The 20,765-nt window shown below is 47.1% G+C and overlaps 1 protein-coding gene across 1 annotated transcript; it reads left to right on the forward strand.

Annotated features, from left to right (window-relative positions):
* Positions 1 to 5,943: 5,943 nt before the first annotated feature.
* On the forward strand, positions 5,944 to 19,811 carry si:ch211-57n23.4 (immunoglobulin superfamily DCC subclass member 3). The gene is made up of 15 exons (XM_047019683.1): positions 5,944 to 5,947; positions 6,164 to 6,469; positions 7,923 to 8,067; positions 8,255 to 8,385; positions 8,553 to 8,690; positions 9,015 to 9,173; positions 14,318 to 14,483; positions 14,892 to 15,142; positions 15,279 to 15,443; positions 15,907 to 16,095; positions 17,153 to 17,266; positions 17,534 to 17,663; positions 17,854 to 17,986; positions 19,613 to 19,679; positions 19,774 to 19,811. Exons 1-15 carry the CDS (start codon positions 5,944 to 5,946, stop codon positions 19,809 to 19,811), a joined length of 2,136 nt encoding a protein of 711 aa, XP_046875639.1.
* The last annotated feature ends 954 nt before the right edge of the window (positions 19,812 to 20,765 follow it).

Consider the following 20,765-nt stretch of genomic DNA (forward strand, 5'->3'; position numbering starts at 1 on the left):
GTCAGACCAACCGATCAGAACATGGAGAGAACAGAAGGTGTCCCCTGCTTTCTCACTAAGACAGAGTAAAAAAGTGGAAGAGTAAAAGACCTCTGACCCTTATTGGGGGGGGGGGGGGTTGCCTGTGACCTCGTGCGGGCTTAACCTCTAGGGTGCCCCTCCTGGTCAGTGGAGCGCTTGGTGAAGGGGGGGGGACGAGTCAGGAAGACAATGGCAGGCACCACACCCATCCCTCGGTGACCTGACCCTCACACCCTCATCTCCATAACACTGCCCCGGTCCCTTTCTGGGAGTCTGGTCCAGATTGAGACCTTATTAAAGGCTGTGCATTTGTCCATATATATGTGTGTGTGTGTTTGGGGTAATCCTCCCACAGCTGCCTGTGACCATGTCCACACTACCCCCTACCCTGTCACCGTGATTACCACCCCCTCCAACCTCTTCACCCCTCCCTTCTCCCACATCCACACACATGGTCTAGGGGTGTATAGGACCCCTCCAAGTCCAACAAGACCCCCCCCCCGGTTTAATCCATGTGAGGACAATGGTCCAGAGCTGGTCCAGTGCTCCATGCAGTTTACCTCAGAGTAACATCTCTATCCTCCCAAGGCTGGTGGTCATGCTGGGGAGATTCTCCCCTGCTGATGGTACAGCTATGGACCCTAGGTAACAATCTCACCTCAACCCTGATCAAAGATGACCTCATCCCAAAACATGGAATGCTAAAAAAGATTTTCTTTTGTGCATTTACCCCTAGACAGTTGGGTAAAGATACAACTCTGGGCTCTGTATTGGGATTACTTTACTTTTACATGTATAGAAACAATAATCTAAAAAATCTATGAAACTCTTAAGAAAGGGTTGAAGAACAGGATAGTGAAACACATTCAATACAGTTGATTGGTGACACACATGCTCACCAGCACACACACTGGTTCCGGTGTCTTTAGGTTTTGTCGATCAAGGCCTATGACATCATCAGTCATGTTATGGATGTTTATCTATAGACCAAGCCAATACCAGCGGATTGAGCACCTGAATATGAACTGCATGTTGTACACCCTCAGTGCAGCATGTCTTATATTTGAATCAATACCGCACTCTTCCCTACCAATGATCAGGTAACCTTTACAGACAAGCTTTAATGAACTTAAATGAAAGCTTCTTTCTCATAGGCCCTCATGTAATTCAAACCCGTAAATTGACGAACCATTCAAGGGGATGTATGCATGTACCTGTGGCGATGCCTTTAAATACAAGGAACAACATTTATTGTGTCTTTGTGGCCTTGAAACCAATTATGCAGATTGAGACTTGGTGCCAAATATAGGCTCCTCCTTTACAAAATAGTTTAACTACATGAGGTTCCTGAGTGGGCTGAACTGTTTGTCATCGGTGATCATGCAGTACTGTTTGAAGGCATAGCCTGATATATACATCTAGGAGCAGTAGGGTTTATTTACTTCTAATGTTAGTAATGTAACACCTGCATATGTAGCTTTGTTCCACCCCAGTCTTCGGATGTCATATCTCACACCCACACACCTCTATCTCCAGCACTGCAGTTTAGAACTTCATCTAGCAACCCCGGTCCCACTTGTAACCTAAAAAGAGTGCAGATCAGAACATTGTGTCTTAAGTGGCCTCCCTCTGCCCCACAATGCATCTGTTTCTTCAATAAAGGACCTTTAACAGGAGAGAGTCCCTTCTGCTAGCCAACACCCATGTGATTAAAAACTGGAGGGCAAGCGTGGAGGTCTGTGTCTCATCACATTGGAGATTATTGCTTATTGATCCCAAGGTGTGGTGGGCAACCTTTTTAGGCCAGGACGTTTTAAATATCTGTGTTGACCATCCAAAAGCCAAACCATCCAATCTACAAATGCAGATGGGTATCCTGTCCCTAAGGGACCATCCCAACTCACATCCATCCAAGCAGATATTGTCAATATTGGAGAAAGTGAGGGTGGTGATGCAATATCCCAAGCCTTTTTAGCTCCAAATTTAAAGTTAAATGTGAATGTCATTATTGAGATGGTGGACCAAAAAATTGGTTTAAGTGGGCGTTTAGGCAACTGCTCATTACAATCAAATATATTGCCACAATTAGCCATGTTAGCTTTGTCCTTGAGTCATAGCCCCACTAAAGAGAGGGAGGGGACATGAATATGGCACATGTCTTTGGCACAAGCCATCGGAAACAAAGTGTTGTTTACGTGACTTTGAACTTGGCATAGGCCAGCTAATGACAATCCAAGGTTCAAACAAAAGAATCAGGGCCCCCCTCCTACCCGCTACAATAGCATGTTTGTCTAGCGAGCTAAAAGGAGGTGGCTGCCTCAGAGCTAGAGAGAGTTTAACTTCCATTAGTGAGACAAAAGAGCTAGCCCCAGGGCACTGCTTTTCACGCCGCCCCGCAAATCCCATTTTTCAACCCAGCTCCTCCAAGTTTCTCCCTGGTTCCTCCCCCTAGCTCCGTATTCATCCATTGTTTACCCTGCCACCCCCTGCCGCTGTAACAGATATAATAGAGAACAGGGGAAGGAGAGGGGAGGAATTCCTAAGGTGCCTAAACGTATACACTGACTACTTTTAGTCTGCTTCAAGTACAAAAAACGAACTTCTTCGTTTTTTGAAAGGGTAGAGTTTCAGTGATGTCTTTTCCCTCTTCATAAGTAAAGAGAGGTCACAATAGTTTCACTCCCTGACAACCTTTCTGAGAAACACCTCTTCCATTGTTTTACAAGACAGTGGTACATGTTAATATGTATCAAAAGTGTGCAAAGCTTTGCCTTACTGTGTATTATGGAGCTCACTCGACTTGGATTTAATCATTAGATGTAAAATATGTATCATGAGCATGAGTCATGTCTAATTCAGGACACACATCTGATTCTAACCCTCCGTCTTTGTCAGCTGCCAACCAAACAAAGATAGAGAGAGGGGGAGAGACAAAAAAATGCATCACAATCAATGAAGGGATTTGCTTATGTTTGCCTTAGAATGGGTCCCCAGGACCCTCCTTCCCTCTCTCTTCTTTGGGGTGTGCAAGAGCCCCGGCCGTCACAATAGGCTGTGTGAAGTTCAGGGGCAGCAGACGAGGGGATGAGAGGGCCTGGCTGAGGGACAGGGACAGAGACAGGGGGGGTGGGGGGGGGGGGGGGGGGGTGGACTTGGTGGCCGGACACAAGCTGCTCGCTCCAACCCCAGCACACCTCCCCGATCTATCCACTCTCCACCAACTCTCTCATGACCCCCAAGGATCTGGGGTCACAGCTACCAAAGTGGGACCTTTATGCAAATCTGGAGAGGGCAACCCCCCCCCCCCCCGCCAATCTCCTTTCAGACCCTCAATGTCATTCCATATAGGATCACCCCTGAAATGTTCATATGTAATCAACATACAAGGACACTTCCAAGTATCCAAGGGAGAATACATAAACTAACTTCAAAGACTTGCTAATCTAGTATATTTTTGCCTTGTCACTATAGCTCCCATTCCTTACCCATGAGAATGGTGATAGTGTTTCTACCTCAGAAACTGTCCACGTATACAGATTAGGCACCATGTGAATGCGTGCATTTGGATACAAAAGATGCCTTTGTCAATCTCTTTGTCAGTGCCTCAAAACGCAATTGCAATGGCTAATTCAGACAGGCCATTGAGATGCATATTGTTGTCATGGCTGTGTGTTGCCTTGCTTTGGTTTAGGAAGCCCAGTTTGATTAGCTTGGTCTCAGATTGACTTGAACATGATCACACTGTTTACCAAGTCGAGCAAGACACCCGGGCCTGTACATTTTAAGACATAGCATACCAGTGTTTTGTATAAGATATTGTATTTGTGTGAATAATCTTACTAATTGACATAACATATTAATATTTAAATTGTATAAACGATTGTGGTATTACTCCCTATAATCTGTTACTGACTTGCTTGGAAATACAAGGCTGTTCAAAAGCTAGTTATATACACAGCCTAGAACGCTGTCTGAACACATCATTTATTTTTATTATAGGAGGCCTTGCAGTAAATCATGGCGTGGTACTAGTTGTTACTTCTGGCTCTTATCAAAAATATATATTCTAGCCATGCCCCATCAAACTGTCAATAAATGTTCCAGATACCAATAACATCCAAGTGCACATGTATGGCATAACCTGCTATATGAACACTGACTTTTTACTGCTTAAGCCTTCCACATCCCCTCCCCCACATACATTTCATTTATTGGTATAGCTCCCAATTGCCTCTAAGGCCTGGCAACGACGACCGTGGCCCCAGTGTGTGACGCAACCCCCCCCCCCCTTGGGACCTCTGAATTTCATTTGCACTCCTAAGGGTGCAGAAGAGAGGATGGGTGTGGGGCGCTGTATTAGATCCACACACACAGCTGATCTCTGCTGCATCTGCTAGGTGGGATTGGGCTCATTGTCAGGAGTGCAGATGCTGGACCATGTGACGTGTGAAAGGGATGGGTCCAGGCCAGGGGAGGGACATGGGAGGCCTTCTGCCTTTGCAGGTTGTGGGAAAGGTCCCCGGCTGCATTTATATGTGTGTGATTTGATTTGGACATGGCTGTCACTTAGATGACAATGCAAGATCTCTTGTCATAACACCTTATTTTCTGTGAATTCGCAGCCATGATACACAAGCTTCCGGTGATTAGGCATATATATTATTTGTTTCTTTTATATATATTCAAGAGTGAAGTCGACTTCACAATGAATAATTGTTGGATAGTAATAACTGTAAGTTATCACATGGTGAAAGCAATTCTACTGGTCCATTAAAAATGGAAAAGGTATATTGGTGGACAATCCTTCCATTTCTAAACTTTCCCAATATCTAATGTAGTGGTCACCAGGGATCTGTGAGCCTCACTGAAAACAGAAAAAGGAAAGAATTTAGGTCAAGGGCATGAGTCACAGGATGTGAGTCCAGGCCTTCACCAGGTGCTGAGTGTTAGATGAGATGGGGGGGGGGGTTGATCTAAGCTGGAGAGAAAGGATGGACGAGGTTGCAGTTCAGATAACTGATGCTTCTGAGTTCCCAGATGAACTTGATGGAGGCTCGCATCATGCAAGTTCAAGAGCTGGATACTGTTGTGGGGCTTTTGTGGACGTGATAGCCGTCTCCCACCTCCCCCACAACAGCTGCAGGAGATAAAGTGGCCATTTCATTTTTTGCCCAGGTCAAGGCAGGACAGGGAAGTTCACTGCCAATCTGGTGTGTCCCCCGCACCCTCCTCCTCCTTAAAAAAGCTGAAGAAAACGGGAAAGACCAGAGTTTTTCTGGGGTCAACATCGAGAGGGGACAGGGGGTGAGGATTGAGCGGTCCGGTGGCATGGGAAAGTCACCTTCGGGCTGGGAGAGAATGGGAGGCTGGGGGAGGGCGGGGAGGGGGGATGCATAAGTGGGGGGCAGATGGCCCCCCTAGGAGGGGGGTTGGTGGCTGATAGGAGGAGGGCGGACTGGAAATAAATGTCGTCACAGCGGCATTGTCGTCGGCCAATGCCGGTTCAAAAGAAGCCCTCCTAACTTGACCTCCTGTGACCCTTGCTAGTCCTCTGTCGCTGGCTCCCCCATTGTTCCTGCCCTCTTTGGCTGGATGACTCCCCGGTATTCGGACCCCATTGTGGCTTTTTTTTCTTAAGTTAAAAGTGTTGAACTGAGCTATCAATCAGTTAGCCAGTTTTAGTCACCTCTAGGACACTTTTGGGGGGACTGAAAAAGTGTGGCCCTCGGAGCGTCCAGCTGTGTTTAATGTCCTCCCTCAGCTCCCCTCCTGTGCTGCTGTGTCCAACATCTTTAGTTAACATTAAAGAGGTCTAGTCAGTAGTGCTATTTTCGTGTTTGAGGCGCACAGAGTTTAGACACCATTCACGGCAGCCACAGTGCCACAGCCAAAAAATGAGAGAGAGAAACCCTAGAAATCTCCATGGGTCTGAGCCGATGCAAACCTACAATAGCGCCCTAGTGTGAATGTACCTATGGAGAGTGACTAGGATAGTAGCTATAGGTTATGCCAAACATAAAAAGTAGGCATGTCAAAATAACAGGCACATTGTCCTTAACACTTACAGCACTTTACGAAAGTAACATTTCTCAAAGGACCCCAGCCAATGCCCAGCTGTAACCATGTGTGGTCCTCTCTCCAGCTGTGTGTGGGGCTTCAGAGCTGGCCTTTCTACTGGAGCCCAGTGACGTCATCGCGGTACGAGACCGGCCGCTGATGCTGGACTGCCAGGTGGAAGGCGACGGGCCCATCTCGGTCACGTGGCGCAGGAACGGTGCGCCCGTGGTCACAGGGCAGCGTGTGCGGGTGCTGCCCAACGGGACCCTCTTCATCCAGAGCTTCCTGAAGCGACGGGACGCCAACGAGACGGACTCTGGAGAGTACGACTGTGCTGCCCAGAACCGCTTTGGCATGCTAGTCAGCCGCAAGGCTCGAGTCCAGCTGGCATGTGAGTATGTCCCTGTGACTCGTGTTCACCTGTCTGGACGGTCTTAGAGACAGAGTTTGAAGTTGACACATAGAGGAGAGTAAGAACGACAGTTTTCAACTGTTAACAAACAACACTGACCATGTTCCTTGTGTCCGACTATTAAAACTATACGAGCAGTGCTTCTCATTCATAAAATACTTTTTTAGTTTTATTCAACTCAGAAAACATTTGATACATGGTGTATTTGCAGATCCTACAGGGTAAATGAGGTGTGCCTTACAAAGATTCTCAATATATTCTCAATAAATGTTCAAACAATATTGTACAGTTCAATTGGACAGATTGAACTGAACAACACAACTAATGTCTCAGGCAACACCCTCTTAAAAGGTTTAAAGGACAGCATAAGCAAACACTTTACTAGTTCCTCCCACTCACTTGAGAATACAAGACTACAGTAATTTCCCTCGACATCATTTATGTGTCCCAGCTTTACACAGAAGTCATAAAGAGAAGAAAGACAGAGTAATGGCTTTTGCCAGCCTCCATAGAGCATCACCACATGTGGTCCCTGCTCTGTCAAACCCTCCTACAGTTACTGTTATAAATGACACTCCTCACAGTGAACACCTTCTTGGCATACCTGGCAACCCAAGAACCCCCCAGCCCCTTTCATCTTTTGTGTCTCCTTGAAGGAATGGACTCCCCACTCAGTGGACAAACATGTGTGCGCACACTGATGGATGTAACATACGTATCTTAAAATGCATTCCTTACGTTTGATTAATTTAGCAGATTATTTCATCCAAGCCGAAAGAAAACTTCTTAAGGTATTGTAGATGTAAATCTGCAAAATCAACGCTTTTTATCTGTTTCTCTCTCTCTCTGTCTCTCTCTGTCTCTGCCATACACACACCCACACACACACAAAAAAGACAATACACAGGGTAGGCTCATTGTCCAAGTGTACAACCTTCTCTTCACCCTCTCCCCCCATGTCCCCTTTCCTCGACCCAATTAAACCAGGGGGTTATGGGTAATCCAACAGAATTATGGCTGTCACGAGATTGCCGTTCCCTCAAAGCAGTAGGTTGCCATGGTGATGTTCTCCCATTTGCAGACGCCCACCCCTCAATACACACCCCCTTATTGATCAAGGCACTGGCCAGGTTACTAGGGATGTTGTGGTCCAGTGTATCCTTCATTCAGGATTGATATTGATACTTGTCACTGCTCAACAGTGGGGATTACATTAACATGTACCAAGTCATTTATATGTGTACTGTCAATATATTGTCAGAAACCCAGTAAAATGTACAGATCAAAAGTTGGGAGACTATGAACGAGGAAGATAAGAAACCGTGAAGGGCAGCAGATGGTGACAAAACAGCACAAACCTCGGAAAGGAGGTGAAAGCATTGCTCAGATTGAGCGACGCCGTGTTTGGTGACTGTACCCTTCCTCCCCTCAGCTCTGCCTAAGTTCCACACACACCCAGAGTCCATGTCTGTGGACGAGGGTGGAGTGGCTCGCTTCCAGTGCCAGGTCAGCGGTGTCCCTGAGGCCAGCATCACCTGGGAGAGGGACAGGACCCCGCTCAGCACGTCCGACAACAGGTACACACACAAGCCCCTTCGGACAAAACACCCGCCACCGTGCCAGCTTCGCTTGTTGACACGGAACCATATGAAGACATAAAGCCCCCCCCCGTGTGCTCTTAGATAGCATGGAAATCATCAGGAAATCATCCAGACAAGCACAGGCACTTCATGTCCACTCACACCTGTGTGTGTGTCTGTCCAGGTACACTCTCCTCCCCATGGGGATACTGCAGATCACGGGGGTGAGGAGGTTAGACGCCGGGGTGTATCGCTGCATGGCCTCCAACATTGCCAACACACGCAACAGCCACGAGGCCACTCTCAATGTGACAGGTGAGTGAACTCATGCACACTCACACTCGAACCTGTATAGGCTAGTTCAAGAGTATCCGAAATAATGAGCGAATGTCCTGTGATGTTGTGTAGTAGATTGAAGGTGGTTGTGTGGGAAAGGAGCCTGCTGATGTTTCAGATGTTGTCTCTCATCCCTTTTTTTACAGGAGGGGCTTCCCGGATCTACAAGGAGCCTGCCATCCTGTCGGGCCCTCAGAACCTCACCCTTACGGTTCACCAGACGGCCATCTTGGAGTGTATCGCCACCGGAAACCCCAGACCCATCGTGTCCTGGAGCAGGCTGGGTAGGATAGTTCTCCCACTGAAGGAGGAGATCATTTGGCTCCGACAATCTGACCTGCCAACCAAACCTGTTAACATCCAAGTCATCAAACCCCAGTGTTGTAACTGTGTTCAGTTTTAACACTTTTTTCTCTGTGTGTGCCCCCCACCCCCCTCTCTCTCTCTCTCTCTCTCTCTCTCCTCTCTCTCTCTCTCTCTCTCTCTCTCTCTCTCTCTCTCTCTCTCTCTCTCTCTCTCTCTCTCTCTCTCTCTCTCTCTCTCTCTCTCTCTCTCTCTCTCTCTCTCTCTCTCTCTCTCTCTCTCTCTCTCTCTTTCTCTCCCTCCAGACGGGCGCTCCATCGGGGTGGAGGGCATCCAGGTGCTGGGCACGGGCAACCTGATGATCTCAGACGTGTCCCTGCAGCACTCCGGGGTGTACGTGTGTGCCGCCAACCGTCCGGGCACCAGGATGAGGCGTACGGCTCTGGGCAGACTGGTGGTGCAAGGTAAGAGCGCCCAACGCACATTTTTGCCTCTTCCGACAAGACGCAAACATTTGGGTCAAGTCAACATGTCCTTACAGTAATAAACAACGAATATTGTACAGTGCTCCAAAGACCGCCTGTAGAAGATTTGATATGGTACTCAAAATGGATATACAAGTGCCATTTGTTCTGAAAGGCCATTCTTTGTCTTCTCTTCTGCAGTACTGGGATCTGTATTAGAGTCAGATATGTGCAGTGGCTTTTATGGACCTGCATGTTCACAAAATGGCAAGGGTGAAGAGTTTTAAGGAGGCCGGAAGAGTGACCATAAAGTGGGGTGGTTGTGGCAGAGGGTTACGGTCAAGATTTGGACTGTTTTGAGGTCCGGTCTGCCTGATTACATGAACCTGAATTGGATTTGACCATGAGAAGGAAAGGAAAGAGATGGGATGGTGGGGGGGGAGTCAATAGCCAAGCTCCACCCAATCCCCTCACCTTTGTCCCCCTCTGAGCTTTGGGGAGCTTCTCCAGGGGACTTCTTCTTCATTGGTCAGACTAGGACCCCCTCCAGCTGGACCTGTATGTGTATATGTTTATGTGTGTGTGGGAGAGAGCGAGCTAGAGAGACAGAGAGACAGAGAGGGAGGGGAAGAGGGGGGGTTAGGTGGGGTTGACAAGGCCTATCCATCACTCTCCAACTGTCCATACGCTGACCCTCCTCATATTTCTCACTGTCATTACCCTCATTTTAATTGGCTGTCCTAAGGGCTAGTCATTACAAGGGGGAGCCTGCAAGGATCACACACCTCCCTCGATGGGAGGGACCTACGACAGGAGAAAAACAACATCAGATAGGGTTACGCTTAAAACACCGTAATGTGTTTGCCTCTGGATCAGTACCACTAAACATGTAATTGATATGTGGCCCTTTTATGAACATACATACTTTCCTGTGCTGCGCTTCAATGGCTCAGCCAGTCAAACATCATTGCTGTTTGCTAAATGGATGAAGCTTGAAAGGATGACAGATGATGGATGGTCCGAGGTAGATGGGACATCACTAACACATTTACTAACTTCTTACTTTGACCATTCAATCTGGTTTAAACATCATCTCTGGAAACCCGGCACCTGAACATTACGCTGACAAGCCGGAACCTGTCCAAAGACAATCTATGCAGCTACCCGTACCTCCATATGCCTTCACCCTCCATATCACAAGTAAATCATTCTAATTTGCACCCAGCTGTTCAGTCCATCCCTCCCTCCATCCATCCATCCATCCCTCCATCCCTCCTTGTTGTGTCAGGCTCTTTGACCTGATCAATCAATACTTCCTCCTATCATTCTTTCTCCAGTGGATTGGCAAGACTCCTGGTGTTAAGATGGGGAGGAGGGGATGTTTAATGTATTCATTAATGTATTGATTAATTTCCTCTTATTTGGGCTAAGGGAACAGAACAAAGGTTGCGGTGGTGTGGTTTTTTAACATAAAATGGCCCTGGGTCACTCCCAATGTCAAATAGAAGATTATGAAAGTAGCCATCGATCTTTACCTAAAATCTGTTTTGTAGTTTTGCCTCATCAATGAACACGAGACTCCTCTCACAGATTCGTTTTCATCCTATGACCACCATCATCATCCGCTTTGTAAAGCTAGGTTATTCACAATAATGTCCCAGTGCAGTACACACACATTTAGAAATATATTGCCTGAGAACAGGATCAGTTGTGTCATATTCATAAGTATGAGAAACATGATCTGAGGGAATATCATGGCAGGACTTGACCAAAACTCCAGCCAAAATCAAAGTCCCTTCTGTGTAAGTGGGAAAACGTTGTCCCACATGCATGTAGTCAATCAGTCAGTCTGTCTGCAGCGCTCTGGTGTGTGAGTGTGTGTCTGTCTGTATAAGTAGGTGAAGGTTACAGGGGCTACAGAGGTCTGCTCTTTCACACACTCCCGTCTCTCCCTTCTGCTCCCGAAACGCACGGTCATGGTCATGATGAGGACTGACGACAGGACAGATGCAAGGCCAGGCTAATGAACAATGGAGGAGTAAGACTGAGGGAGGAAGAGGAGGAAGGATCGGGAGATGGTCAATGTTGAGGGTGACGGGGGATGAGGGGGAGTGAGGGAGGACCTTTCACCTTTGACTCCCCACCTCTGACCTTGGACCGGGCTGAGGGCATCCCCAGGAACGGTCGAAGCGTGGACGGGGGGAGAGGCGGGTCTGAAGCACAGACAGACGGAGAAAAAGTGGGGGGGGGGAGAAAGGAAGCTGGGCTTCTGGATGAGGAGGAGAGGAGGGAGGAGTTGAGGTGATTGATGGTTCCTAGGGGGAAGGAGGGGGACGGGACCCCCCCCCCCCCCCCCCTGCTGTAGCTGCAGTGGTTTTGAGGGGATAGGAAAGGATTGGAGGAGGAGGGGGAGCAGTTGTCCTCGTCACAGCTGGTGGTCAGGCGACAAGGGACAGAGTTCAGGGGTACACCGAGAAGGGGGACACACACACACACAAAGAGTGAAGGGTTATTGTGTGACGGCTGCATTTTGTGAATGGTGCACTGGTCCCATACACTTTCTTGTCTGGGTCTTTTTCTTTTTTCTTTGAAACATTTTGATATCAACAAAATCTTTTGAGATAAGTTAAACCACATAGGAGCTTTTAACATGTAGACCCCACAGCTGGAAGACCACTGATGAGTGTCTTTCTCACTGCATCATTCCGCAGAAGGACTGATCGGAAATATTAAGCATACATGAACGTACAGATTCTAAAACTGTTGGCCCAGGCAAACATAGATGAGCCATTTACAAATCAGATTTCCCAGCTCTATTGATATTGTCAACCATCTGTCAATGATAATCCAAACAACATCGTAGCTCAAGTTCCCACTCCACCACCAAGACCAGAAAACAAAAGAGCTATCATCATGAGGGATGACCCTTTACCGAAGCTCAAGGTCGGGCGAGAGACCCTGCAATACGAACAACTGATCAATACACAGTATGGATTGGTCTGATGAATGAGCTGAATGAGGTGTCGGATGGTTCAGATCTCAGCTGTTGGAGAGACAGTTGATCAGTTGAGAGGGCGGACAGCAACCCTAGCCCTTATGTTGTCTTGATTGGTTGTTTGCCTCTGTTGCCCTGGCGACATGCTACAGCTCAGAGATATTAAGGGGAGAAGCTTTTTCGCTATTATACTTCCTCATTGAGCTCTAATTGGTGCTTGGCATTCAGTAAGGCTTCAGTTGGTTAAATTGCCACACTTAAGCCTAAATTGCAAAATATTCCAATCTTTACCATGCTGTGCCCTTTGTAACAGCATCCTCATTCATTTATCAATATTAATGTAATCATAGTCTAACAATCCATGCTGATATGGTTATGTAAGACTGCTCCTTGGAGCAAGTGGAGCACCATGCTTCACAACTCTATAAAATGAAATGTAGGTAAACAATTACAGCTATTTCTGTTTTGGATATTTTGGATTGTTTCTTTTGAACTTGTTTAATGGGGGATAAGGATTCTTCCTGCATCCAAATACTGTTCTGTGAGATTCCTGGTATGATGATATGGTTTATCCAGATTTAATCCAGTAGCGCTGGTGCAAGCTTCTGTACTGCACATTACAGTGTGGTGTACTGTGTGAACTGTTCCCTGGCTGAAGTGAGAGGACACCAAATGCAGTCTGGGAGTGTCCACGGTGGCCTCCCTAACTAGAGTTGTGATGGAGAGAGGAAGAGCTTGGGGACCCTGTCCTTCCAGATAGAGGGTTCTCCTCAACAACTCACTCACAGAATGCTTGATCAGGATCAGAGATGAGGTGCAAAGAACCCCAAAAGGGTTCTTTGCACCTCATCTGTTTAAAGTCCTCTTCATCCCTCCTCCCAACTTGTTTAAATGGAGTTCTAGTCCAACTGAGTTTAGGACAGAGAAAGACCCACACACTCTCCCGATTTTATTCAAGGTTCTACCCCCCTCACTTAACCCCCCCTTCTGTCCAACTACATGTCTAATTCATTCTCCACCAGACCCCCACATAAAGAATATCACCTTGTGATACCTTACCAAATGACACATTTTATTCACTCAATACCATTTTTTTGTCTCTGAGGTACTGAGATTATTACCACAACTAAACAACAACTACCTGAACATTTGTCTTTTAGTAAATGAACCATGCTGTACTTTTGATAGTAATATTAACCATTTCTAAAATCAACCTCCCATTTCTCTTCAACAAAGACAAAAAGACACATATGGACACCATTTTTTATCCAAGCTTTTATAGATCTGAGAAATCTATATTTGTGTGTGTCTTGCTTAAATAAATTGGGAGCCCATCACTGGGAAAGCAGTTTGGGGAATACAAAAATCCATCCCCCTATTGATTAATATCCCTCTATTGAAATGGGTGTCCCTCTGACCCTTGACCCGACACACACCCGGCAGACCCCCCCTACCTCACTCACACACACTCTCCCATGGAACCCCTTTTCTCTCTTCCCATACACAATGTCATTGGATAGGCCAAGGTCTGGGGGGGGGGGGGGGGTAATGTGGGTGTTTGTGTCAATAGGTCAATGAGATGCTTTGTGGGGGAGACCAGGGCCAGGACTGGATGAAGGGTTTTTCCTATACCCTCGACACATACATATATATATATCTATATGCAAGTCCATTGTTGGAACTATTGAGCTGGATGTCAGGCAGATCTGGGAACCCTTCATCTGTCCCGGGGTAGTGGGGCATAAGAGGAGAGGGGTGGGGCAGGAGGGGGCAGGGGACGGGTGAATCGGGGTGAAAGAACTCATGGTCGAAGGGCAGGGTAAGCTACAAACAGCAGGGGCTTCTCTTTATGGAGTTAATCCACAAGGGGAGAGAGGGTGGTCATTTCATGTCTTACGATGTGTAAAGCATCTTTGGGTCTCATGAAAGGTGTTATATACATTTACGTTATTGTTGTTATTATTGTGATTCTTTTTAATTAAGGTCTTATTGATTATCTTGACTTTTTCCTTGCTCATTCTATGCATCTTTTCTTCAAGGCTGCTTACAATGTCATGGTATCTGGATCCTCTGTTCTTCATCAATGTTTTTTTTCATCTTACCATCATTTGCTTATCTTGTCTTCCGTGTTTCTTTAAATCCCCACCAGCTCCCCCAGAGTTCCTGCAGTGGCCGCAATCTGTCTCTAAACCAGCAGGGGGCAGTGCCGTGTTTACCTGTGTGGCCCAGGGGGTGCCTGAACCGCACTTAATCTGGCTGAAGAATGGCAAGATTCTAATGCCTGGTGACAACGTCAAACTCACCAACAATAACAGGTACCACCATGCCCACTCTGAGACTTGTTTGATGACACAGAGATGTACTCTGTGGTGATTGTTAGGGTGTCCTGCAGTGGACTTGGTGTACATTCCTAGAAAGCTCACCCAGCTATATTGTTGACCAGCAGTCCTTCTTTTTGACCACAGGGTGGCAGTATGATGTTTTCCTTTTTCTTTGTTTACAAGGCCCACAAAGATATCCATACAGGTTCTTCAATTTCATTAAGTTAGATGTTTGTTAGCGTTGGTCAGTGTTGTACTTCTGATTACATGTAATTACATCCCCCAAAAAGTTAAGCCTTATCCAAACTGTAAAATTAAAGCATGTTCAGCAGTACAAGTGAATACGATGTCACTGCGACGACTAGGTGTCCGTCTCCATCTTATTCCGAATGCCCTCCCTAGCACGCTCGCTGTAACCCGCATCACCTCAGAAGATGAAGCCATCTACCAGTGCATCGCTGAGAACAGCGCCGGTACCAACCAAGCCAGTGCCCGCTTGGCCATGTCACTGGCTAAAGACCTGCCGGACTCGCCTCAGGGCCTGAGCGCCACCGCCCTCTCCAACACCGCCCTGCAGCTTGCCTGGACCCAACCACCCATAGAGGTCACCGATGGCATCATCGGCTACGTGCTCCACATCCGCAAAATTGGCGGTGAGAGCCCTAACATGATTTATTCGCACTAAATGGAGAAATGTTTTCTTTTGAGACACAGTCTGCTTGTGATGCTGGCTAAACTCTCACATAATTCCTCAACTTGATGATAATGACAGTTTTTCTCTTCCCTCAGAGCCAGACAGCAGAGAGCTGCAGGAAGCCGTCAGTAAAACCACCTTCCAACACGACTTCACCACCCTAGAACCAGGCACCACTTATTCTGTCTACCTCAAGGCCTATTCTCCACTCGGCGCCAGCAAGCAATCCAGCACTGTTGTTGCCACAACACTAGGGGGCGGTAAGTTACCACAAATGGAATTCTAGTCACGTACCGTTACCAAGAAAGCTTCTTTGTGATGGAACATGTGAGGGTTGCTCATGGTCACTGTAAAATGGATTTTTATTGTGCTATAGCCAGGACTTTGAGGATATTTATTTATAGTTTCTGGTTATGAGGGCCTTTTTCATTTATCTTTCCGTCCTTCTCTGTTTTCTTGTATTGGTTCAATATATTTAGTCATTTAACACATACAGCCTCCTCTGGACTTTTGTCACAATCACTCAGTCTTAACCAGCCGTCCATTGAGTTGGATCATCAGTCCATCCCATCCCTCTTTCTCATTTTCCTTTATCTCCGTTCATCATTTTGTCTGATCAACCGTTTCAGACTCATCTCGACACTCTCCCACCCCCCTCCTCAACTCCCAAACGCTCTCTCACCATTGGATGTTCTAATCTCTCTTTATATGCGTTTCCCACAGTGCCCACTCCCCCTACCTTCTTCACCAAGGTGATGAACTCCACTTCAGTGCAAGTGCTGTGGGAGCTCCCCAGTAAGGCTGGCATGGCAGAGGGCTTCAGGCTGTCTTACCGCAGGGTTCCCCACGCTGACTTTCAGGGACCAATTCACTTGCCTTGCCACATCAATGCCCACACCCTCTCCCACCTTGGTGAGTGTGTGTGCCTGTGGGTTCTGTAGGTCATGTGCACAATGTGTGTCAACAGGCGTAGTTGTGCATTGTGTGTGTGCGCGTGCGTTTGTGTTGGTGTGCATGTTTACTTCATTGTATTTGCTTTACCTTTGAGGGTAACGTTGATTAAAGGGGTTGTTGTAGTCATCTGAAAATACCAGGAGAAATGTCTGTACACATCTCATTCTTGATCTTACCAAAGCTACGTTCAAAATGTGTGCATACATCACCACTGCTTATCCACCTCTATGCCTTGGGACTGACTAGTAATCTATACACAAAACCGCCTGTTATCCCTGGAAGTTCTTCCCCAGAAGTCTGTCTGTCATACAGTCCAGTGGTTCTGGGTTCTGTCAAAGAAGCCTGAATGGATAAGTCCAAAAAATTGATTTTTATAATTGTAGCCTGTGGCCTCAGATGGGTTTAAAGGTTGTGTTGGTGCACTGAATGACAATTACCCCATCATTTTCCGATTGGATGGCATTAGATATAATGACAAACTCACATGGCTGGTCATGGCATTATTTCCCTGAAGCACACGTATGTGAAAAAGAGGGCCTTTAATATTTGATTGGAGTTTTTCATGTTATCAGCAGATTTGACAACATCATGGGGTGTCTGTGAAATGCAATAATGGACTAAATCGTCCAAAGGGAAAACGATTGGCTTCCAAGTAGCCAGCAGTTTATTGAACTCACAGTTTGAGGTGCGGCCTGGCCATCCATGTGTCTAATAGATAAATGAGCTGTGGGACATAAAGAGAAACATAAATGCCAGAGAAAGATGGATCAATTGGTTGAAAAGATGGAGAGCTGTGAATTGATGTATGGGGGAGTGAAGACCAGAGAAAAAAGAATGAAAAATGAAATGCTAGGAACCTGAATCTTTTTCTGAACACCGGGTTGATAACTTTGCTTCTTTACCACGAGCCAACATCATTGACCCAACGTTACACACCACACAGGTCCAAACAGCTCAAAGGGAAATTCCAGAATCTCAAAGGTTACTGAATGACAATGTGTCCCTGTTCTTACAGATGCTGGGGCCGTGTATGAAGTCAAACTGGTGGCTTACAATGGAAATGGCGAGAGTGACTGCTCCAAGAGACTGGTGTCACTGGGAGGAGACGGCACCAGCGCCAGAAACAGTGGTGAGTTCACTCTCCCACTACACCTGTCCATCCACTGTACGACTGGCAACCCTAAAGACAATAAACCTCCCCAACACATGCAAATGTGGGGGTTTCCCTTCCACCACCATCCCCCCCCCCCCCCCCCCCCCCCCCCCCCCATTCTGCACATCTCTTTGGTATCTGGATATATGGCCGGAGACTGCGTCCTCCTGAAATGTGCCTTCATGTGTGAGTGATGTATGGGCTGAGAGTGTGCCCAGGGCCTCACTCTTCCTGCTCATCCAGCAGGTGGCGAGTCGCCCTGTAACTGCAGGGACGGCGACGGCTCCCTGGGGAGCATCGTGATCGGCGTCCACATCGGCATGGCCTGCATCATCTTCTGCGTCCTCTTCCTCATGTTCGGATACCGGCGCAGGTAAGCGCCCGTTCCGTCGCATCGCTTTCTCATTGGACTTTACCCCTGTCCGTGTCTTCGCGGTCGGACAAAGGGGAGGGGACAAAGTCATCCTTGTAGAACCGTCGAGTTCAGAGAATATACAGTGTACGTTGTGAATTTGTAGGCTTTGTGTGGATGCATGTTGACATTTTATGGAATGTTTCTTTAGTCTGTTCTGCAGTAAAGGGACTCAGGACAGCTGGTCTGTGCCCAGGGGGGATGACAGGGGACATGTGGGCCACAACGGTGTTCCCAAGGAGGGCATCACTCGCCCCAGGCAAGACATTGAATTAGTGCCTCCGGTAAGAATGGGTCCACTCTGTTAGCTTCCTACTAAGCAAAACATCAATAAGCAGTTACAATTGATTGATCAATCCTTTCATCACTCCTGTGTATCCAATGTAAATACATAATTCACTTTTTCAATATGAGGTGGACCATCTCATAGGTGACAGATTAACCTTAAAAGTTCCTCAGGGTTGTGTTCAATCAAAACCTGTCTAATGGGATTTTTGGATTGCTAAAGCTCTTTTTTTGGAAGACCCTTACCTTTGTGTTCTTAACAAAAACACAGACACACTTAGCAGTAAGAGACCTAAGTAGAACCGAAATTAATGTCAACAGCATGATCTGCTGGTGAAGAAAAATAGAAACTGATGAATGTTATTTCCTGTCTCCCACAGAGTGGTGACACCTCACCAGCCTGTCCCGCCCAGTGCCAGGTTCTGATCGAGCAGCCCTCTTCAGGTCTGCCTGGCACAGGCACTGGCTAATATTGGCCAATAAACCCCCTCACCCCCCACCCCCTTCCACCTAATGGTTTGCCCCTCACTGGTTCCTCCACTTCATCTGCCCAAACAAAGCCCCAACCCCTCCTCTCTTCCCTTTCTGAAATACCGGGAGTCAGACACAAACTCCCTCAACCACCCCCCCACCCCCCCCCCCCCCCCCCCACCACCACCACTGAAAAACCCTGCTACTAACCAACAGAGTATGCATCATAGCCTTGTCCAAACCATTCAGCATTTATTATGAATGTCCATTAAGCGTGACCCCTAAGACCTAGAGACCCAATGCCCCCATGCTCATCATTCAAACCCTTCCCTCCAGTCCTTCTCTTTGCCTTCGAAAAACCAAAGCTCAAACACCTTTATGTTCTGTGCACAGGTGTGTGTGAATGCAGAATGTTAGCCTTGTGAAACGATGAAGATCGCTTCAGATTCTGTTTGAAATGTACAAACCATTCAAAAAGACAGCAGCAGTGGATCACTGGGGGAGTTCCTTCTAGAACCAAAATGTTGTCCGTCACCGCCTCCCCCGGGTGACAGCACAGATGCTGCCCTGAGCCTGCAAGGCCCCAGTTGACGCCAAAAACAGTCAACTAATCGGGCCTTTCAGGTTCTCAACATTTAGTATAGATACTCAAATCTATTGCACTAATGGGGACAAAAATACCCCTCTGAGAAACACCAAATCCTACCCTAGGAAATTGGTTTCTCTGTGTTTGCCTATGATCATCCTTAGACCTGCAGTACAAACAGAATGAATGAAACAAAGCCTTTGCTAATAGCCTTATGGAGGTGCGAGTCGATTGAATTGATTGTTCTTATCACCGTATTAGCCTGGAGACAGTAGGAGCTGGAGGAACCATGAGGACAGCCGTCCCCTTCATCCCTCACCCCTCACCCCCCCCGCCGCCTCCCCATACTCACCCAAAGCACTCCAACCAAAAGTCCTATACCTCCAAAGACAGCTACCTCATGAAGTGACATGAATGTCCAGAGCCATAGATGAGGCCGGTTAGCCTGCAGATGCTGCTCACATAAGCCTACCTCAACCAAAAAAAAGAGACGTATATATACCATTGATTCCCTTCTACATCTCCCCCACCCCCCAACCCCACCTATCACTCTATGTGCCAATGCCAGTGTCCTGTGCCGGTCGTCACCGACGCCAGCGCTCAGGGTGCCCACCTGGACGACTGCCATGGAGAGTGTAACCATGGCAGTGCCTGAACGTCACTAACCCTTCACCCCGTCCTGCCCACACTTGCCTTAGCTCAACGTGGCCCCCGTGCTTCTGTCCCCAGCACAAGGCCACTCCCTCCCGGAGCCTGTCTACACCTGAGGCAGCCCTGCAGCCAAGACTGAGAGTCCAGATGATTCGGACGCTTTTCCATTCAAGCCTATAACGATCTTCTCCTTTTCGGCTGCAGGGGTTTTCCTCCCTCATCTGATGCACGACAAGGCTAGGATTTGTCACGTGTGTGTGTGTCCTGGGAAGAGGAAGATGTTTGGAGCACGGCCATGTCTTAAGTCTGTTAATTGATGTTTGACCTGACCGACATACTTGCTCCACAACGACACTTGCCTGTCTTGTCTATCCAGAGCCAGGTGTGAAGAAGGGGGTACATCCAAAATAAGTCCATCTCCAAAGAAGTATTTGTGTGTTGGAAGGCACTAAACAGAAAAACATGGACCTTAAAGAATGCGCGTCTGATACCTGGTTCCGTTGGCTGGGTGAAGACCTGTGTTCTGGCGTTTTCTGTCTAGTCCTTCCAGGAAAACAAGAAGTTGTTGTCCACGCGAGATTACAGTTGGATGCTTGTTTTGTTTGCGCAAAGTCGACGGCATTCAAACCATTCCATCCCAAGCCAAATAGGTGACTGTTCTAGGCCATGCTTATTGGTCCACTCTCCAGATGCCAAATCGGTTGCCATGGGAACTTGCTGGTGTTGTGAGCTGAAGGCTGACGTGGCACTGGTTTTCCACTGTAGAACACCTCATCAGCCTATCCAAAAACGTTTTTGTATAAAAACCAAGCTGAATTATATCCAAAGATGTAAACGTTTTAATGGTATTCTTTGTTTAACTTCATAACATTCTTTTAAGAGATAAACTACGCCATTGTTTAAGTTTAAGTTGTTCCTGTTTTAAGGGGTTGCCAGTATAAAAAGTGCTTTAACTGACACTAAACCAAAAACCTTTTGTTTTAATTACCAATGTACAAATGATATAGAGCATGTCCTTTTCTTGGGAACTTGTTCTAGGTCTGCCCCTTTAAACATGGAACTGTCATATT

Source organism: Hypomesus transpacificus, chromosome 4 (genome assembly GCF_021917145.1).
Source record: "Hypomesus transpacificus isolate Combined female chromosome 4, fHypTra1, whole genome shotgun sequence".
NCBI classification, from domain to species: Eukaryota; Metazoa; Chordata; class Actinopteri; order Osmeriformes; family Osmeridae; genus Hypomesus; species Hypomesus transpacificus.